This window comes from Salmo trutta, chromosome 8, assembly GCF_901001165.1.
Source record: "Salmo trutta chromosome 8, fSalTru1.1, whole genome shotgun sequence".
Classification (NCBI taxonomy): domain Eukaryota; kingdom Metazoa; phylum Chordata; class Actinopteri; order Salmoniformes; family Salmonidae; genus Salmo; species Salmo trutta.
Genome location: NC_042964.1, coordinates 3,841,617 through 3,863,423, shown reverse-complemented (window position 1 = coordinate 3,863,423; position 21,807 = coordinate 3,841,617). Strand labels below are relative to the sequence as shown.

Below are 21,807 nucleotides of genomic sequence, written 5' to 3'. Positions count from 1 at the left end.
GCGGGTGGCACACGAGCACCCCTTTTCCGTCGTCAAGGTGATCAGTGAGAGGAGACCGTTGTACTGGAAAAATCTGAAGCAGAGATGTATGTATCCTAGTTAAAACCCTGACTAGGGTATGAAAGTGTTGTTAGCCCCACTTGGTGTCTGTGTGTGAAGGGTGCTCACTGTGGCTGTGAGCTAACTATCATCTGGCAGCCATCTTGTGTGAGACAGACTGGCACAGTATGCCCAGAAGGAGTCTGCAGTCGGAGGACACTGTGACCTCACCTTGAGTCACATGTATAGGAGACAGCTGCAGACAGCTCCGTTCTGCCCTGATACTGTTTGACAGTCAAATGTAGTCTCTGGGTTTGAATTAGTCAGAGCTTGCATGCTGTCCCTTTTCCCTCAATGAGGACACAGTAAAACATGTGAGTGGGTAGTGAGGAAGTGGAGAAAAGAGAACATGAAGTCATTCTTCAGATTCCAATGATTTTACTTCATAAGGAGATTTGCACTGTGTCGAGGTGACTAGTACGGGCCTCCTCCCAGACAGACGTACTAGGTTCACTAATGCGGAGGAAGTCTTTACCTGTGGATCTTCTCTTGAAAACACAGGTCAAGTCCTACCGTAGCTCTGGATTATCCAGCGGTATGAGCTTCGTTCCCGGGTGAAGAGACTTCCCTGTCTTCCTACCCGAGGCTGAGTTAGCAGTGAACCCCTAGGCTCCACTTTATCAACCAGGCCACCTCTCCTGGTCCATCTCTGCTTGCCACAGAGGTTAGCTCACTCCTGGTCTATCTCTGCTAGCCACAGAGGTTAGCTCACTGCTGGTCCATCTCTGCTAGCCACAGAGGTTAGCTCACTCCTGGTCCATCTCTGCTAGCCACAGAGGTTAGCTCACTGCTGGTCCATCTCTGCTAGCCACAGAGGTTAGCTCACTCCTGGTCTATCTCTGCTAGCCACAGAGGTTAATTTACTCCTGGTCCATCTCTGCTAGCCACAGAGGTTAGCTCACTGCTGGTCCATCTCTGCTAGCCACAGAGGTTAGCTCACTCCTGGTCCATCTCTGCTAGCCACAGAGGTTAGCTCACTGCTGGTCCATCTCTGCTAGCCACAGAGGTTAATTTACTCCTGGTCCATCTCTGCTAGCCACAGAGGTTAGCTCACTCCTGGTCTATCTCTGCTAGCCACAGAGGTTAGCTCACTCCTGGTCCATTTCTGCTAGCCACAGAGGTTAGCTCACTCCTGGTCTATCTCTGCTAGCCACAGAGGTTAGCTCACTCCTGGTCCATCTCTGCTAGCCACAGAGGTTAGCTCACTCCTGGTCTATCTCTGCTAGCCACAGAGGTTAATTTACTCCTGGTCCATCTCTGCTAGCCACAGAGGTTAGCTCACTCCTGGTCCATCTCCGCTAGCCACAGAGGTTAATTTACTCCTGGTCCATCTCTGCTAGCCACAGAGGTTAATTTACTCCTGGTCCATCTCTGCTAGCCACAGAGGTTAATTTACTCCTGGTCCATCTCTGCTAGCCACAGAGGTTAGCTCACTCCTTCCTACTGTTAACACTTCACGGGTAGTTTGTGACACGGTATACTATGTGTCAGTGGGGGCTATTTTTGTGTACAACACCAACGAGCAATCCAATATGTACAGTGAGGGAAAAAAGTATTTGATCCCCTGCTGATTTTGTACGTTTGCCCACTGACAAAGAAATGATCAGTCTATTATTTTAATGGTAGGTTTATTTGAACAGTGAGAGACAGAATAACAACAAAAGAATCCAGAAAAACGCATGTCAAAAATGTTATAAATTGATTTGCATTTTAAATGAGGGAAATAAGTATTTGACCCCTCTGCAAAACATGACTTAGTACTTGGTGGCAAAACCCTTGTTGGCAATCAGAGGTCAGACGTTTCTTGTAGTTGGCCACCAGGTTTGCACACATCTCAGGAGGGATTTTGTCCCACTCCTCTTTGCAGATCTTCTCCAAGTCATTAAGGTTTCGAGGCTGACGTTTGGCAAGTCGAACCTTCAACTCCCTCCACAGATTTTCTATGGGATTAAGGTCTGGAGACTGGCTAGGCCACTCCAGGACCTTAATGTGCTTCTTTTCGAGCCACTCCTTTGTTGCCTTGGCCGTGTGTTTTGGGTCATTGTCATGCTGGAATACCCATCCACGACCCATTTTCAATGCCCTGGATGAGGGAAGGAGGTTCTCACCCAAGATTTGACGGTACATGGCCCAGTCCATCGTCCCTTTGATGCGGTGAAGTTGTCCTGTCCCCTTAGCAGAAAAACACCCTCAAAGCATAATGTTTCCACCTCCATGTGTTCTTGGGGTCATAGGCAGCATTCCTCCTCCTCCAAACACAGCGAGTTGAGTTGATGCCAAAGAGCTCCATTTTGGTCTCATCTGACCACAACACTTTCACCCAGTTGTCCTCTGAATCATTCAGATGTTCATTGGCAAACTTCAGACGGGCATGTATATGTGCTTTCTTGAGCAGGGGGACCTTGCGGGCGCTGCAGGATTTCAGTCCTTCACGGTGTAGTGTGTTACAAATTGTTTCTTGGTGACTATGGTCCCAGCTGCCTTGAGATCATTGACAAGATCCTCCCGTGTAGTTCTGGGCTGATTCCTCACTGTTCTCATGATCATTGCAACTCCACGAGGTGAGATCTTGCATGGAGCCCCAGGCCGAGGGAGATTGACAGTTATTTTGTGTTTCTTCCATTTGCGAATAATCGCACCAACTGTTGTCACCTTCTCACCAAGCTGCTTGGCGATGGTCTTGTAGCCCATTCCAACCTTGTGTAGGTCTACAATCTTGTCCCTGACATCCTTGGAGAGCTCTTTGGTCTTGGCCATGGTGGAGAGTTTGGAATCTGATTGATTGATCGCTTCTGTGGACAGGTGTCTTTTATACAGGTAACAAACTGAGATTAGGAGCACTCCCTTTAAGAGTGTGCTCCTAATCTCTGTATAAAAGACACCTGGGAGCCAGAAATCTTTCTGATTGAGAGGGGGTCAAATACTTATTTCCCTCATTAAAATGCAAATCAATTTATAACATTTTTGACATGCGTTTTTCTGGATTTATTTGTCGTTATTCTGTCTCTCACTGTTCAAATAAATCTACCATTAAAATTATAGACTGATCATTTCTTTGTCAGTGGGCAAACGTACAAAATCAGCTAGGGGATCAAATATGTTTTTTCCCTCACTGTATTTATAGACAGCTCTACGCTATTTTACACAGGATACATTCAACCACTGGGTTATAGTACTTTTATAAGCGTGTCATAGTCAGACAATCCTGCTAGCGGCTGGTCCTCCCTTTCTAGTTGACTGGACAACACCCTCACGGGTGAGTCACACTCGCTAAGTCTCGGGTATAGGGTTTCAGCTAAGACTAATTACTTGAAATTAATTCTTAGCTGAACGCAGGGATTCGACACATCGTCTGACAAAGGACAAACTACAGATGCCAAGTGCTCCTTTTGTGTGTCTTTTACACATTTACCCTGGAGCTCCCATGTGGTGTCCTGCTGGACCCCACAATATGGTCTGGCTGCAGGACACCTAAGGTGAAGCCCCTGTCGTGTCTTTGGCTATGCCGGATTAAGTGATATGACATGCTATTCTATAAAATCCTTTCTCTGTAATTAATATTACCTGATTAAGCTAATCATGTAAATGTAATTAACTAGAAAGTCAGGGCACCACGAAAGAGTGTTTATAGAGCTGTTATCTTCCGAATAAACTCTTAAAGACCTAGAAATATTTTACATCAATAGCAGTCAATATTAATCGTCACCTTATTTCAGTCTCATCTGAAAGTTGTAAATTCTTGGTTATCTTCACGAACCCTGGCTAACAAGTTGAATCAGCAATACAAAATTGGGTTTAATTATTTATTTACTAAATACCTAACTAATCACACAGAATTACATATACACAGAATGGATCATACATTGATTACTAACTATGTCCTACAAGAAAATATCCCTGGTGGACGGAACCTGTATGACAGCTGGTTACACAAAGAGAGGGGGTTGGGCTTGAATGAAAGCGCGGGAGGACTGAAGAACAAAGGGAGAAGCTATGCTATCGTAAATACAGAATCTTATGCATTCTAAATAACTGCCCATTTGGAAAAGGAAAATGCAATAAATATTTACTCTGAGCTGCGCTTCGGTAGGTTGGTCGTAGATGCTGGCCGTGTTGCCCAACAGAGATCTTCCTTGTCCCTTTATGAGTGTCTCTGGTGGTAAACAGAATACTTGGCAGTGTCGTGTTGTTTGTTAGAAGAGATCCTTTGTCCGTCCTTTCCTAGCCCACGTTTACAGCGGCCGCTGCTAACTCAACGGCTAGGAGGTATCACTTCTGTAGTGAATAAGAGTTCAAAGTTCATACCATTCGCAACCAAAGCTCACGCTGAGGTTGGCTTAGTTCTGTAGTTATTATCTGAATCCTTCTGACATCGGACCGTCGCCCTAATGTACCCGGAACAGCTTATTATCTGAGTCCTTTTAATGCAGAGGCTGCAGGCCTCGCGTACTCGGAACAGCTTATTATCTGAGTCCTTTTAACGTGAGGCTGCAGGCCTCGCGTACTCGGAACAGCTTATTATCTGAGTCCTTTTAACGTGAGGCTGCAGGCCTCGCGCACTCGGAACAGCTTATTATCTGAGTCCTTTTAACGTGAGGCTGCAGGTCTCGCAGACTCGGAACAGCTTATTATCTGAGTCCTTTTAACGTGAGGCTGCAGGCCTCGCGCACTCGGAACAGCTTATTATCTGAGTCCTTTTAACGTGAGGCTGCAGGCCTCGCGCACTCGGAACAGGAGGTTACATTTTCATCACAGGCTTATATAGTGGAGGGAGAGAAGGGTGTGTTTCATAGTTTATAACCAATGTCTCTTCACAGGGGCGGGCCACTGATTGAGCAGAGCTCTAACCTTATGAAAACCCAATTCTCTCATTTGGAAGCTAAAATTACATTTAATCTTTTCACAAATAGTTTCATATTTAAACATTTAAATTGCACAACAATTCCATGTGAATCTGATAACTAGAATATGTAGACTTTCCAAGATACAGTTTATGTTGTCCTGTCATCAGTCATAATGTCTCAGATGACAACCGAACTGACATCATATTCATTAACCTCTACGGGCCACGGGGGCAGTATTGAGAATTTTGAAAAAAATATGTGCCCATTTTTAACTGCCTCCTACACCAACTCAGAAGCTAGGATATGCATATTATTAACACATTCGGATAGAAAACACTCTGAATTTTCTAAAACAGTTTGAATGGTGTCTGTAAGTATAACAAAACTCATATTGCAGGCAGAAACCTGAGAAAAATAGATAAAAAAAAATGAGAATTTTGTGGCTGTACTATTTAGTGTCATTGTTTTAAAGATACCACAGTGAGAAAGGATTCAGTTCGCAACTCCTACTGCTTCCACTAGATGTCAACGATCTTTAGAAAGTTGTTGGAAGCATCTGTGATAAATACAGACCGAATTAGAAAGCTTACAAGTTGACACGTCATCACTTCATTTTTTGCGCCTGCGCATGAATCTGAGAAGAGTGCCTTTGTCATTATCGTTTATTCTAGACACTTGATAGGTTGTGTGAAAATATTACTGATGTTTACTGATGTTTCACGTTAAAAATGGAACAAAAGATTAGTGCTAAACAACGTTTGACATGTTTAAACAAACGTAAATAGATTATTTACTAGGTTTTCTTTAGTTTTTCGACGTGACTTTACACTGCCCACCTCATTTTGTGGGAGCCTACTGAACGCTAACTATTTGGACATAAATTATGAACTTTGTCAAAAGAAACCACATTTGTTCTGGACCTGGGATCTCTGGCAGCGCCTTCTGATGGAGATAATCAAAGGTAAGGGGATATTTAGAATGTTATTATCGATATTAGATGATGCTAATGCTAACGGTATAGCTTAGCTTAGCTTAGCATATAGCTTATTGTTGTTAGCATAGTACCCAGTTTATACAAAATGTGATTTCCCAGTAAAGTTATTTTGAGATCTGGCCCTTCGGTAGCAATTACGAGATGATAATATATTATTCTTTGAATGACAATATTATAATTTATCAATGTTTTCGAATAGTAATTCCGTGATTTGTAATGCTGGATTCACTGGGTGCATTCGAGCCGAAAAAAATTCTGAATTTCACCGCGACTGTAAATGCTGTTTTTGGATATAAATATGAACTTGATGGAACTAAAAATGCATGTATTGTATAACATAATGTCCTATGAGTGTCATCTGATGCAGATTGTCAAAGGTAAGTGCATAATTCTAGCTAGTTTTCTGTCTGTTGATGCCCTTCTTTGAATTGGCTAAACATTACACGCAGCTATTGTCAATGTACTCTCCTCACATAACCTAACTTTATGCATTCTCCGTAATGCCTCTGAAAATCGGACAGCGTGGTTAGATTTAGGAGATATATCTTTCAAATGGAGGAAAATAGTTGATTATTTGATTTTTTGAAATGATTACTCTTGCAGTTTTGAATTCCCCGCCATGGTCACATGACAATGAATCCCAATACCGGGATAAGATCGGGATAAGATCCTCAAGTAAGTACCAACACATATTTTTCAACTGGTTGGATTACCGAAATATGGTTCATTTCCCCCCACCTTTTGATGTTCCCCGACTCTCTATGTTTAACAAAGGCTTTTCAACAGTCCTTCTGTAGAGTCAAGAGAGGAAAGGGAGAAAGGTATTTATGGGGGGTCATAAACCTTACCCACAGGCCAACTTCATGACACCCCTGAGTCTGTAGCTGTTATAATGCTACTCTTCTTTTTCAGTACTTTATTCAACAAGTCATTTAACTAGTTAGTTAAAACCAGTAACACTTCTCTTTATGTTCCACTAGTTAATGAAAACCAGTAACACTTCTCTTTATGTTCCACTAGTTAATGAAAACCAGTAACACTTCTCTTTTGGTTCCACTAGTTAGTTAAAACCAGTAACACTTCTCTTTATGTTCCACTAGTTAATGAAAACCAGTAACACTTCTCTTTTGGTTCCACTAGTTAATGAAAACCAGTAACACTTCTCTTTTGGTTCCACTAGTTAGTTAAAACCAGTAACACTTCTCTTTATGTTCCACTAGTTAGTTAAAACCAGTAACACTTCTCTTTTGGTTCCACTAGTTAGTTAAAACCAGTAACACTTCTCTTTATGTTCCACTAGTTAATGAAAACCAGTAACACTTCTCTTTATGTTCCACTAGTTAATGAAAACCAGTAACACTTCTCTTTTGGTTCCACTAGTTAGTTAAAACCAGTAACACTTCTCTTTATGTTCCACTAGTTAATGAAAACCAGTAACACTTCTCTTTTGGTTCCACTAGTTAATGAAAACCAGTAACACTTCTCTTTTGGTTCCACTAGTTAGTTAAAACCAGTAACACTTCTCTTTATGTTCCACTAGTTAATGAAAACCAGTAACACTTCTCTTTTGGTTCCACTAGTTAATGAAAACCAGTAACACTTCTCTTTTGGTTCCACTAGTTAGTTAAAACCAGTAACACTTCTCTTTTGGTTCCACTAGTTAATGAAAACCAGTAACACTTCTCTTTTGGTTCCACTAGTTAATGAAAACCAGTAACACTTCTCTTTTGGTTCCACTAGTTAATGAAAACCAGTAACACTTCTATTTTGCTTCCACAACTGATGGATTTTATAGTTTTTTTAATTAAGCAACAATAATGCACTAGCTTCTAACAATAACAATCAAGTTATGTTCTTACTTTAAAATCAAAAGTATTTTAACTTCTAATATATCAATGAGCTCTTGATCTGTCTTTTCCAGAATCTCCGCTCCCTGTCTTTTACATTGGGTTTATACCCTTAATTGCCAAGCCCAAGCATCCTTTGACTACAGCCACACAACACATCCTCCCCCTTTACACTTGACGTTTAAGCCTAGGTCCATAACACGTCTCCTTCACACGTGATGTCTACACAGAGTCAGGTAACACATTGGTTCCTTTGTAGGTCGTTACCACATCATGTTTCCCTCCCAACTGAAACAGATAGATACTGCTGCCACCGGTATCTAATAACATAATTTTATTGAAACGGAAAATGTTTTGACACTTAATGCAAAAAGAAAAACATCTGGTAATTTAAGCCCTGTTCGTTGTCAATGCTCCAAAACAAGTATTTAACCTTTGTGGCTCACAGCACAAATGGCATCAAAATCGAGGCTCGGGAGGAGTTTAAGTCAATCATAAAAGCACATTAAAAGTTTTTAAAGAGAAGTGTAATGTCAATAGAATAGCATTTCAATAATTGTACCCTATAAAGTGTCTGATGGCTGACGGTTAAGGATAATGAGAGAGAGCGAGAGAAGAGAGAGGACAGCGGAGCGACATCCCATAATCAACACCTCAAATCTCCTGACACCAGCAAAACGGTGATAAGGAGATAAATATAAGTTTGACAGTAACTGAGGCAACAAGACGGCAAGGGGAGCATAATGTGATCACGCAGAGGAGAAAAATAGAATGGCGTAAAAGACAAGCGTGATAGAAGATATCCCATGGGGCGGGTGGAAAGGACATGTGTTAGAACTGATCGATCTGGTAATACACCTTTCTGCAGGTTCCTATAGCTTCACAGGTACATAGACAGCCTTCATACCGACTCTCTGCACCGACATGCCAACACTCCAAAATAACAACAAATTCTACAAAAGAGAAATCAAAGTTCTACACATAGGACTGAGTAAACCCCTTTCATACCATAGCACCGAAACACCTTGATACAAGACCAATGTCCACCAGTGGACAGATCCAATCCCAGATCCCCTTATCCCAGATCCCCTTATCCCAGATCCCCTTATCCCAGATCCCCTTATCCCAGATCCCCTTATCTCAGATCCCCTTATCTCAGATCCCCTTATCCCAGATCCCCTTATCTCAGATCCCCTTATCACAGATCCCTTTATCACAGATCCAATCCCAGATCCCCTTATCCCAGATCCCCTTATCCCAGATCCCCTTATCCCAGATCCCCTTATCACAGATCCCCTTATCCCAGATCCGCTTATCCCAGATCCCCTTATCACAGATCCCCTTATCTCAGATCCCCTTATCACAGATCCAATCCCAGATCCCCTTATCCCAGATCCCCTTATCCCAGATCCCCTTATCACAGATCCAATCCCAGATCCCCTTATCACAGATCCCCTTATCCCAGATCCCCTTATCACAGATCCAATCCCAGATCCCCTTATCACAGATCCAATCCCAGATCCTCTTATCCCAGATCCAAACCCAGATCCCCTTATCCCAGATCCAATCACAGATCCCCTTATCACAGATCCCCTTATCCCAGATCCTCTTATCACAGATCCAATCCCAGATCCCCTTATCCCAGATCCCCTTATCCCAGATCCCCTTATCACAGATCCAATCACAGATCCCCTTATCCCAGATCCAATCCCAGATCCCCTTATCCCAGATCCCCTTATCCCAGATCCCCTTATCCCAGATCCCCTTATCTCAGATCCCCTTATCACAGATCCAATCCCTCGGGAGAAACTAAAAGGCCATACTTTAACCCTTCAGATGAAATGGAAACCCTTCACAGTGGAATAAATACAACCCAGTCCAGTATATGAAGTCCACACCCCCCCCCCCCCCCCTTTTTTGCAATTGATCAAAAGGTATGATAACCGTAATAGAGATTTGTTAGCAATTGATTAAAGGTCACATGTAGCCTAACAGATGTTGAAGAACAATAAAAAGATCAATATCGGGCAGAAATATTGGTTTTAGTCCACACGCAACATAACAATGATGAAGGAGTTTTGGGACTGGCAGCAGAATACGTATCAAGAAGCATTCACAGTAATATTTAATGAAGAAATGCTAGCTGATGTGCTTTCTTCCGGTGAAATAAACAGAGGTAGCTGCATAACTCAAGGCCAACGCTAATATGTGCTTGTCTAAAGAACCATGAGAGCATTCGTATGCTGCGGAACCATCTTGTGAGTCTGGAGTGAGAACAACACATCCCAAATAAATACAGCAGGCACATTGTTGAACATATATTCATTTCTTTGTCGAGAAGGTGAAAGAGATTCATTTACACACGTATAGCCTTTAAAAAAAATATGACTTAATTGCGGTTAGCCGGTGATGGCTTTTAAAGAGGATAGCTGAATATTCCAAGAGTCCTCCAAAAGCCATGGCGTCACGAGGGGGAAACCGGTACAGGTTTAAACTGTGGTAACACCGGTGAACGTTAACAAGGTACTCACCCTAAGGACACCACTTCTCCTGAAGCACTCTTCTGCGTTACTTGACTGAAGGGACACAGCTCGTAAATATACCTTCAGAGAAGAATAGAACAAAAATTATATTTTAGAAGATGAGTTACGTTCACCATGTCCTGTTGAACATAGAATGGTGTTAATTTTACTCTACATTCTGCTCTGCACTAATCTCCAATGATGTGTCCAATTCTTTGTTCATTTACAAAAATATATTGATGTGGAAAACACATTGGGATAGTTTCCCAGACACAGATTAAGCCTGGACTAAAAAATCATTTTCAATGGATATCGAGATTGCTTTTTAATTTCAGGACTAGGCTTTAATCTGTGTCCGGGAAACCAGACCCTTAATACACAGTATCGGTCAACAGTTTGGACACATCTACTACATTCAAGGGTTCATTATTATTTTACTATTTTCAACATTGTAGAATAGTAGACTTCAAAACTATGAAATAACACATATGGAATCATGTAGTAACCAAAAAAGTGTTAAACAAATCAAAATATATTTCTTATTTTAGATTCTTCAAAGTAGCCACCTTTTGCCTTGATGACAGCTTTGCACACTCTTGGCATTCTCTCAACCAGCTAAATGAGGTAGTCACCTGGAATATATTTAAATGAACAGATATGCCTTGTTAAAAGTTAATTTGTGGAATTTACTTCATTCTTAATGTGTTTGAGCAAATAATTTGTGTTGTGACAAGGTAGGGGTGGTATACAGAAGATAGCCCTATCTGGTAAAAGACCAAGTCCATATTATGTCAAGAACAGCTTAAATAAGCAAAAATAAATGACAGTCCATCATTACTTTAACACAAAATGTCAAGAACTTTGAAGGATTCTTAAAGTGCAGTCGCAAAAACCATCAAGCGATATGATGAAACTGGCTCTCATGAGGACCGCCACAGGAGAGGAAGACCCAGAGTTACCTCTGCTGCAGAGGATAAGTTCATTAGAGTTACCGGCCTCAGAAATTGCAGCCCAAATAAATGCTTAACAGAGTTCAAGTAACAGACACATCTCAACATCAACTGTTCAGAGGAGACTGCGTGAATCAGGCCTTCATGGTCGAATTGCTGCAAATAAACCACTACTAAAGGACACCAATAATAAGAAGAGACTTGTTTGGGCCAAGAAACACGAGCAATGGACGTTAGACCGGTGGAAATCTGTCCTTTGGTCTGATGAGTCCAAATTTGAGATTTTTGGTTCCAACCGCCATATCTTTGTGAGACGCAGAGTAGGTGAATGGATGATCTCTCCATGTGCGGTTCCCACATGAAGCATGGAGGAGGAGGTGTTATGGTGTTATGGTGCTTTGCTGGTGACACTGTCTGTGATTTATTTAGAATTCAAGGCACACATAACCAGCATGGCTACCACAGTATTCTGCAGCAATAGGCCATCCCATCTGGTTTGCGCTTAGTGGGACTATCATTTGTTTTTCAACAGGACAATGACCCAAAACACACCTCCAGGCTGTGTAAGGGCTATTTGACCAAGAAGGAGAGTGATGGAGTGCTGCATCAGATGACCTGGCCTCCACAATCACCCGACCTCAACCCAATTGAGATGGTTTGGGATGAGTTGGACCGCAGAGTGAAGGAAAAGCAGCCAACAAGTGCTCAGCATATGTGGGAACTCCTTCAAGACTGTTGGAAAAGCATTCCAGGTGAAGCTGGTTAAGAGAATGCCAAGAGTATGCAAAACTGTCATGAAGGTGGCTACTTTGAAGAATCTCAAATATAAAATACATTTAGATTTGTTTAACCCTTGTTTGGTTACTACATGAATCCATATGTGTTATTTCATAGTTTTGATGTTTTCACTATTATTTTACAATGTAGAAAATAAAGAAAAACCCTTGAATGAGTAGGTGTCCAAACGTTTGACTGGTACTGTATATCCCTTCTGTCAACAGCTATATGAGGAAGGTACAAAGACGAATGCAGACATACAGACACAGGCCAGCATTATTGAACAAAGCCCCGGTGGCCACCATTTTGTCTCAACTCTCTGTCCATGGGGGGGGGGGGGGGGGGGGGGGGCTGACAAGGAGCCACTGGTGGCCACGCACAGCTTTTCTACCCAGACTCAGGAGACTGGAGAAGCTAGCAATTAGTGCAGGCCGTTGTTAATGTTTGCTAGTGAGCGCCAGAGAGTGGAAAAGACAGAGAAGAGCTCCAGTAAACTGATCAAAGAACTGGATAGAGAAACGGACAGAGGTAAGCCAGCAGGGTTTGTTCTTGACATTTGAACCAATGCATTGACTAATACAAAAGAAAGGAAGAGGCCAAGTCAACCAAAATGAAAGAGAGTGAGAGAGGGAAGAGAAAGAGCAAGGGATGGGGTGGAAGAAAGGTTGAAGTGAAAGTGGATGTGGGTCGGGGAGGGGTCAAAAGCAGTGAGAGAAAAAATGAAGATGAAAGAAAAATAACGATTAATATCAGAGAAGAGAGAGAGAGGGGGTAGAGAGAGAGGGTAGAGAGAGAGAGGGGTAGAGAGAGAGGGCCAGAGAAAGAGGGGGGTAGAGAGAGAGAGGGGGTAGAGAGAGAGGGTAGAGAGAGAGAGGGGTAGAGAGGGGGGTAGAGAGAGGGGGTAGGGAGAGGTGGTAGAGAGGGGTAGAGAGGGGGGGTAGAGAGAAAGGGCTAGAGAGAGAGGGGGTAGAGAGAGAGGGCTAGAGAGAGAGGGGGTAGGGAGAGGGGGTAGAGAGAGAGAGAGGGGTAGAGAGAGAGAGGGGTAGAGGGGGGGAGAGAACGGGGTAGAGAGGGGGGGTAGAGAGAGAGAGGGGTGTAGAGAGAGAGAGGGGGGTAGAGAGAAGGGGTAGAGTGGGGGGTTAGAGAGAGTGGGTAGAGAGAGAGGGGGTAGAGAGAGAGAGGGGGTAGAGAGAGAGGGGGTAGAGAGAGGGGGGGTAGAGAGAGAAAGGGGGTAGAGAGAGAAAGGGGGTAGAGAGAGAGGGGGTAGAGAGAAGGGGGGTAGAGAGAAGGGGGGATAGAGAGAGGAGGGGGTAGAGAGAGAGAGGGGGTAGCGAGAGAGAGAGGGGTAGAGAGAGGGGCGTATGGAGAGAGGGGTAGATAGAGGGGCGTATAGAGAGAGAGAGGGATAGATAGAGGGGCATATAGAGAGAGTGGGGTAGAGAGAGGGGCATATAGAGAGAGAGGGGTAGATAGAGGGGCGTATAGAGAGAGAGGGGTAGATAGAGGGGCGTATAGAGAGAGAGGGGTAGATAGAGGGGCGTATAGAGAGAGAGAGTGGGGTAGAGAGAGGGGCGTATAGAGAGAGGGGTAGATAGAGGGGCGTATAGAGAGAGAGAGGGGTAGATAGAGGGGCATATAGAGAGAGAGGGGTAGATAGAGGGGCGTATAGAGAGAGAGAGTGGGGTAGAGAGAGGGGCGTATAGAGAGAGGGGTAGATAGAGGGGCGTATAGAGAGAGAGAGGGGTAGATAGAGGGGCGTATAGAGAGAGGGGTAGAGAGAGGGGCATATAGAGAGAGAGAGGGGTAGATAGAGGGGCGTAAAGAGAGAGGGGTAGAGAGAGGGGCATATAGAGAGAGAGAGGGGTAGAGAGAGGGGCGTATAGAGAGAGAGAGGGGTAGAGAGAGGGGCGTATAGAGAGAGAGAGGGGTAGATAGAGGGGCGTATAGAGAGAGAGAGGGGTAGATAGAGGGGCGTATAGAAAGAGAGAGGGGTAGATAGAGGGGCATATAGAGAGAGAGGGGTAGATAGAGTGGGGTAGAGAGAGAGAGGGGTAGATAGAGGGGTGTATAGAGAGAGAGAGGGGTAGATAGAGGGGCGTATAGAGAGAGAGAGGGGTAGATAGAGGGGCGTATAGAGAGAGAGAGAGGGGTAGATAGAGGGGCGTATAGCGAGAGAGAGGGGTAGATAGAGGGGCGTAGAGAGAGAAAGAGGGGTAGAGAGAGGGGCGTAGAGAGAGAGAGGGGTAGATAGAGGGGCGTATAGAGAGAGAGGGGTAGATAGAGTGGGGTAGATAGAGGGGCGTATAGAGAGAGAGGGGTAGATAGAGTGGGGTAGATAGAGGGGCGTAGAGAGAGAGAGAGAGGGGTAGAGAGAGGGCGTAGAGAGAGAGAGAGGGGTAGATAGAGGAGCGTATAGAGAGAGAGGGGTAGATAGAGGGGCGTATAGAGAGAGAGGGGTAGATAGAGGGGCGTAGAGAGAGGGGTAGAGAGAGAGAGGGGTAGATAGAGGGGCGTAGAGAGAGACAGGGGTAGAGAGAGGGGTAGAGAGAGAGTGTATAGAGAGAGAGAGGGGTAGATAGAGGAGCGTATAGAGAGAGAGGGTAGATAGAGGGGCGTAGAGAGAGAGAGGGGTAGAGAGAGGGGTAGAGAGAGAGAGGGGTAGATAGAGGGGCGTAGAGAGAGACAGGGGTAGAGAGAGGGGTAGAGAGAGAGTGTATAGAGAGAGAGAGGGGTAGATAGAGGAGCGTATAGAGAGAGAGGGGTAGATAGAGGGGCGTAGAGAGAGAGAGAGGGGTAGAGAGAGGGGTAGAGAGAGGGGTAGAGAGAGAGAGAGGGGTAGATAGAGGGGCGTAGAGAGAGAGAGAGAGGGGTAGAGAGAGAGAGAGGGGTAGATAGAGGGGCGTAGAGAGAGACAGAGGGGTAGAGAGAGGGGCGTATAGAGAGATAGGGGTAGATAGAGGGGCGTATAGAGAGAGAGGGGTAGATAGAGGGGCGTAGAGAGAGAGAGGTAGATAGAGGGGCATATAGAGAGAGAGGGGTAGAGAGAGGGGTAGAGAGAGGGGTAGAGAGAGAGAGAGGGGTAGATAGAGGGGCGTAGAGAGAGAGAGAGGGGTAGAGAGAGAGAGAGGGGTAGATAGAGGGGCGTAGAGAGAGACAGAGGGGTAGAGAGAGGGGCGTATAGAGAGATAGGGGTAGATAGAGGGGCGTAGAGAGAGAGAGAGGGGTAGATAGAGGGGCGTATAGAGAGAGAGGGGTAGATAGAGGGGCGTAGAGAGAGAGAGGTAGATAGAGGGGCATATAGAGAGAGAGAGGGGTAGATAGAGGTAAGTGATTGGACACAGAGCTCTCCGTTCATAAGGATGTTTGCTGACTGCATTAAATGTTTCTTGTCTCCAGGAGTTCCGTTTAAGCATTTATCCTTTCATGTCGAATGTATGCTTGTCCTCCTTCCCTTTCTAGACTGGGAAAATGTTGCAGAGAAAACACTGTATATATTGTCTAAATGATATAAAATAGAGAAATCACTGTATATAATGTCTAAATAGTGTGTCTTCCTATACAGTGTTTCACCTACCATTACTAGACCTAGCTTTACCCCACAGCCAAAAGATATTTGCACAACAAATGTTTTGAGTTGGCAGCCATGTGATGTACATATGCCTCTGCGTTGTGGGAGCCTTTTGTGCCTGCTTTTCCCCCACACAAACAAAACTACATCTAGAGGGAAAACCTGTATTTTACTCCAAATAGAGAGGATTTAATAAGTACAAATGAAAAGTAATTTCCGCACAGAATCTTTTCTTGTCTCCTCTTTTTTCTTCTTCTCTCTTTTCTTCTCTACTGGAAGAGTGAGGTGTTCTTGAGGATTCCTTTGCAGAACTGGTCTTGACCCACTAAAGACACTCATCACCAAAGAGGCCGGCCCGATAATTCCAGTGACGCCTTACAGTAGCTCTGCCTGGGAGTCCATGTCTTTTACAACACTTACATAAGCATTACATGACTTGAAATATACATTCCAAACACATCCGTGAACATCTGCTCTGACTTTCAATTGTGTTGTGAAAAATACACCTGGGTTGGTCTATTATTTTCACTTAAAGTGCTGAGTAAGAACTGAACCCAAATAAACCAAATGAAAAATCCACCGCAGCCTTCCATAAAAAACAAGCAAATTCCCCAACCAACACTCCTTTATTGTCCTTCATGCAAGCCTCAGGATTCATTAAGTTAGTAAAGCAGGTGTTTAAACAACAAACATCTTTGTATGAACACAGAAACAGATGGCCCTCGATACTGGGAGAGAGAGAGAGACAGGGGAGGAAAGAAGGGAGGGGTAACTATCTCTCTCTCTCTCTCTCTCTCTCCTGGTCTCTCCCCTTCAGTAAGAAAAAGCCATCCATCGAGCCAACGCTGCACAACGCGGCTGGGCTATGCATGGAGGAGGTGGGGGGGTGGTACGGTGGTCTGACAACCTTGAGCCCTCGCCTCCACGTGGGAGAATAAAGCTGCAGTGTAAGACTTAATAAAGAGCTGTGACCGCTTTGTAAGATGGAGTGATATTTAAATGCTAGCTAGCCAGAGATAACGCAGGTGTAGGTGGATAGAGTTTGGTAAGCCGTGTCTTTAAGCCAAGACACTAAAGAAAGAGAGAAACAATGACGGACACAGACAGACGGAGAGAGAGAGGGAGAGAGGAGAGAGAGGGCAGAGAAAGAGAAGCTGAGCAAAATGGACAGAGGAAGAGGAGACAGCGTGGGAAATACAGAGGACAGTGAATGACAGGGAGTGAAAAATAAGAGCGTCTGCTAAATGACTTAAATGTAAATGTAAATGTAAAAAGCGACAGAAAGAGAGGGAAAACAAAAAGAAAGAGTCAGTGTGCTGGTGACATTGTGAACCACCGACTGTACAGGCCACGATGATGACTCGCAGGGTAGGGCTGAGAATTACCAGGGACCTCACAATGCCATATTAACACCATACTTAGGTGGCGATACAATATATATTGAATTACCAGGGACCTCACAATGCCATATTAACACCATACTTAGGTGGTGATACAATATATATATTGAATTACCAGGGACCTCAAGATGCCATATTAACACCATACTTAGATGGTGATACAATATATATATTGAATTACCAGGGACCTCACAATGCCATATTAACACCATACTTAGGTGGCGATACAATATATATTGAATTACCAGGGACCTCACAATGCCATATTAACACCATACTTAGGTGGTGATACAATATATATATTGAATTACCAGGGACCTCACAATGCCATATTAACACCATACTTAGGTGGTGATACAATATATATATTGAATTACCAAGGACCTCACGATGCAATTTTTATTTATCCTTTATTTAACTAGGCAAGTCAGTTAAGAACAAATTCTTATTTACAATGACGGCCCCCCCCCGGATAAACCTGGACGACGCTGGGCCAATTGTGCGCCACCCTACGGGATTATCACCATACTTAGGTGGTGATACGATATGTATTGAATTACCAGGGACCTCACAATGCCATATTAACACCATACTTAGGTGGCGATACAATATTGTAGCGGTTTCAGGGGTTGTGTTGTGGATGGACGTTATGTGCCTACGACGTGTCTTTGTTTTTTGGCTGCCAGGACCACGGACAGCAATGTGAAGTATTCCCCAGAGGCAGGACTACGGACAGCAATGTGAAGTATTCCCCAGAGGCAGGACCACAGACAGCAATGTGAAGTATTCCCCAGAGGCAGGACCACGGACAGCAATGTGAAGTATTCAGGACCACGGACAGCAATGTGAAGTATTCAGGACCACGGAGAGCAATGTGAAGTATTCAGGACCACGGAGAGCAATGTGAAGTATTCCCCCAGAGGCAGGACTACGGACAGCAATGTGAAGTATTCAGGACCACGGAGAGCAATGTGAAGTATTCCCCAGAGGCAGGACTACGGACAGCAATGTGAAGTATTCAGGACCACGGAGAGCAATGTGAAGTATTCCCCAGGGGCAGGACCACGGACAGCAATGTGAAGTATTCCCCAGAGGCAGGACTACGGACAGCAATGTGAAGTATTCCCCAGAGGCAGGACCACAGACAGCAATGTGAAGTATTCCCCAGACGCAGGACCACAGACAGCAATGTGAAGTATTCCCCAGACACAGGACCACGGACAGCAATGTGAAGTATTCCCCCAGACGCAGGACCACGGACAGCAATGTGAAGTATTCCCCCAGACGCAGGACCACGGACAGCAATGTGAAGTATTCCCCAGACGCAGGACCACGGACAGCAATGTGAAGTATTCCCCCAGAGGCAGGACTACGGACAGCACAGCGGAAACTTCCAGACTGCATCAGAACAGCCACACCTGTCTCCAGTTGTAATCAGAGACAAACTGCAGACAGGTGAAACCAATCACTTTCTATATTTGGTTTCACGTGTGTTTTTTTGTTTGTTTTTAAAACTTTTATCCCTTTTTCTCCACAATTTCACGGCATCCAATTGGTAGTTACAGTCTTGTCCCATCGCTGCAACTCCCATACGGACTTGGGAGAGGTGAAGGTCGACAGCCGTGCGTCCTCCAAAACACAACCCAACCAAGCCGCACTGCTTCTTGACACAATGCCTGCATAACCCGGAAGCCAGCCACACCAATGTGTCGGAGGAAACACCGTATACCTGGCGACCGTGTCAGCGTGCACTGCGCCCAGCCCACCACAGGAGTCGCTAGAGCGCGATGGGACAAGGACATCCCGGCCAGCCAAACCCTCCCCTAACCCGGTACGACGCTGGGCCAATTGTGCGCCACCCCATGGGTCTCCCAGTCGCGACCGGCTGGGACAGAGCCTGGACTCAAACCCAGAATCTCTGGTGGCACAGCTAGCAACTGCGATGCAGTGCCTTAGACCACTGCACCACTCAGGAGGCTCTGGGTTTCTTCCCCGGCAGGTGAAGGAGTACGAGGTTATTGGAGAGACAGAGCGTACGGTGGAGAAGGAGGTTTTAAAGAAGAAAATATGATTTAAACGAGGATTAAACCCCTAAAGACAAAGCTTGGAGGACCTTCCACTGGCGGACAAGTGTTTACTCTGTCTGTTTTGGATGTTGTATAACAAGAACGCTGCCAAAGCCTGACAGTATTAAACAGGTTTAACCCTTTACCTGGCCAGGTGTTGTGTGGCTGTATGTGTAAAACCTGCCTTACAAAGAAGCCGGCACCGAAAATGCTACAATATCTATTGAATTACCAGGGACCTCACAATGTCATATTAACACCATACTTAGGTGGTGATACGATATGTATTGAATTACCAGGGACCTCAAGATGCGATATCAAGACACTTAGGGGCCGATACAATACAGTATATATTATGATTCTCACGATTCTATATGTATTGCGATTCGATACTGTGATTTTATTGCGATTCGATGTTCCAAACATATTGCTCACCATGTGTCTGCAGCAGAGGGATAAGAGAGAGAGCCGTGAGAAAACTAATAAAAGTGCTGAAAACAAATTGGCTCCCTATTTTAAAGGAAGAAGGAGAACAAGCTATGAAGGAAAGTTTGGGTTTTGGTGCATGAACAGCCGACTACCGCAAAAAAAACAAAAAACAATTGCGATAATGTCAAAACGCTACGCTATATCGTTCAAAATAATATCTCGATAAGTAACTTGATTGTGGGTTTTTTCCGCTATCACTAACGCAGGAAGGAGGACATGAGGCGGAGGAGAGAAAAGGAGAGTGAGGCTAGCTCTCTCTTCTTCCTGCCTATTCAGTCTCTTATTATCTATAACAGTGGTTCCCAAACCTTCCATCATTGGGGGAACATAAGGTCTGCAATGACTGACATGACAACTGTTAATAATGCAACTTGTGCATTCTACTATTACAACTTTCCAGAGCAAGATGAAAGCCTGACTTAGTCCACCACCCCGCCGAACGTCTTGGAATCACTGATCTATCACTACGGTGTAAATCTGTGTTGTTGTTTGTGTCACACTGCTTTGCTTTATCTTGGCCAGGTCGCTGTTGTAAATGAGAACTTGTTCTCAACTAGCCTACCTGGTTAAATAAAGGTGAAATACATTTTTTTTTTTTTTTTTTTATAAACGGTGGAACGACAATGTACAGTACCAGTCAAAAGTTTGGACACAACTACTCATTCAAGGGTTTTTATTTATTTTTTACAATTTTCTACATTGTAGAATAATAGTGAAGACATCAAAACTATGAAATAACACACATGGAATCATGTAGTAACCAAAAAAGTGTTAAACAAATCAAAATATATTTTATAATTGAGATTCTTCAAAGAAGCCACCTTTTGCCTTGATAACAGCTTTGCACACTCTTGGTATTCTCTCAACCAGCTTCATGAGGTAGTCACCTGGACTGCATTTCAATTAACAGGTATGTCTTGTTAATTTGTGAAATGTCTTTCCTTCTTAATGTGTTTCAGCCAATCAGTTGTGTTGTGACAAGGTAGGGGTGGTATACAGAAGATAGCCCTATTTGGTAAAAGACCAAGTCCATATTATGGCATGAACAGCTCAAATAAGCAAAGATAAATGACAGTCCATCATTACTTTAAGACATGAAGGTCAGTCAATACGGAAAATATCAAGAACTTTGTAAGTTTCTTCAAGTGCAGTCGCAAAAACTATCAAGCCCTAAAATGAAACTGGCTCTCATGAGGACCACCATAGGAAAGGAAGACCCAGAGTTACCTCTGCTGCAGAGGATAAGTTCATTAGAGTTACCAGCCTCAGAAATTGCAGCCCAAATAAATGTTTCACAGAGTTCAAGTAACAGACACATCTCAACATCATCTCTTCAGAGGAGACTGCATGAATCAGGCCTTCGTGGTCTAATTGCTGCAAAGAAACCACTACTAAAGGACACCAAGAAGAAGAGACTTGCTTGGGCCAAGAAACCCAATGGACATTAGACCGGTGGAAATATGTCCTTTGATTTGATGAGTCCAAATTTGAGATTTTTGGTTCCAACCACTGTGTCTTTGAGACGCAGAGTAGGTGAATGTATGATCTCTGCATGTGTGGTTCCCAACGTGAAACTCGGAGGAGGAGGTGTGATGGTGTTGGGGTGCTTTGCTGGTGACACTGTCAGTGATTTACCTAGAATTAAAGGCACACCTTAACCAGCATGGCTACCACACCATTCTGCAGTGATATGCCATCCCATCTGGTTTGTGCTTAGTGGGACTATCATTTGTTTTTCAACAGGACAATGACCCAACACACCTTCAGGCTGTGTAAGGGCTATTTGACCAAGGAGAGTGATGCAGTGCTGCATCAGATGACCTGGCCTCCACAATAATCCAACCTCAACCCAATTGAGATGGTTTGGGATGAGTTGGACCCCAGAGTGAAGGAAAAGCAGCCAACAAGTGCTCAGCATATGTGGGAACTACTTCAAGAGTGTTGGAAAAGCATTGCAGGTGAAACTAGTTGAGAGAATGCCAAGATTTTATTTTGATATGTTTAACACTTTTTGGGTTACTACATGTTTCCATATGTGTTATTTCATAGTTTTGATGTATTCACTATTAGGATTAATCGTGGTAGCATCCACATTAATGTAGAAGTGTACAGAAACATATTCTACTTTTATTTACAACAAAAGTGACTCTAAAATGACACAATACATTATTTATCTTTCATTTCTATTGGGCACAAAATCATCTGAAACACAACCAAAACAAACAGCAAATGAATCCAACAAATTTGTAGA

General features: G+C 44.0%; 1 protein-coding gene across 2 annotated transcripts in view; it reads right to left on the bottom strand.

Annotated features, from left to right (window-relative positions):
• LOC115198073 (glucosidase 2 subunit beta) overlaps nucleotides 1-21,807 on the bottom strand; it is a 252,996-nt gene that overhangs the window by 36,581 nt on the left and 194,608 nt on the right. For both annotated transcript variants that reach the window (XM_029759745.1, XM_029759747.1), the window contains one exon: nucleotides 10,316-10,387. In XM_029759745.1, the coding sequence (XP_029615605.1) occupies nucleotides 10,316-10,387 (72 nt within the window). The remainder of the gene's footprint in view (nucleotides 1-10,315; nucleotides 10,388-21,807) is intronic.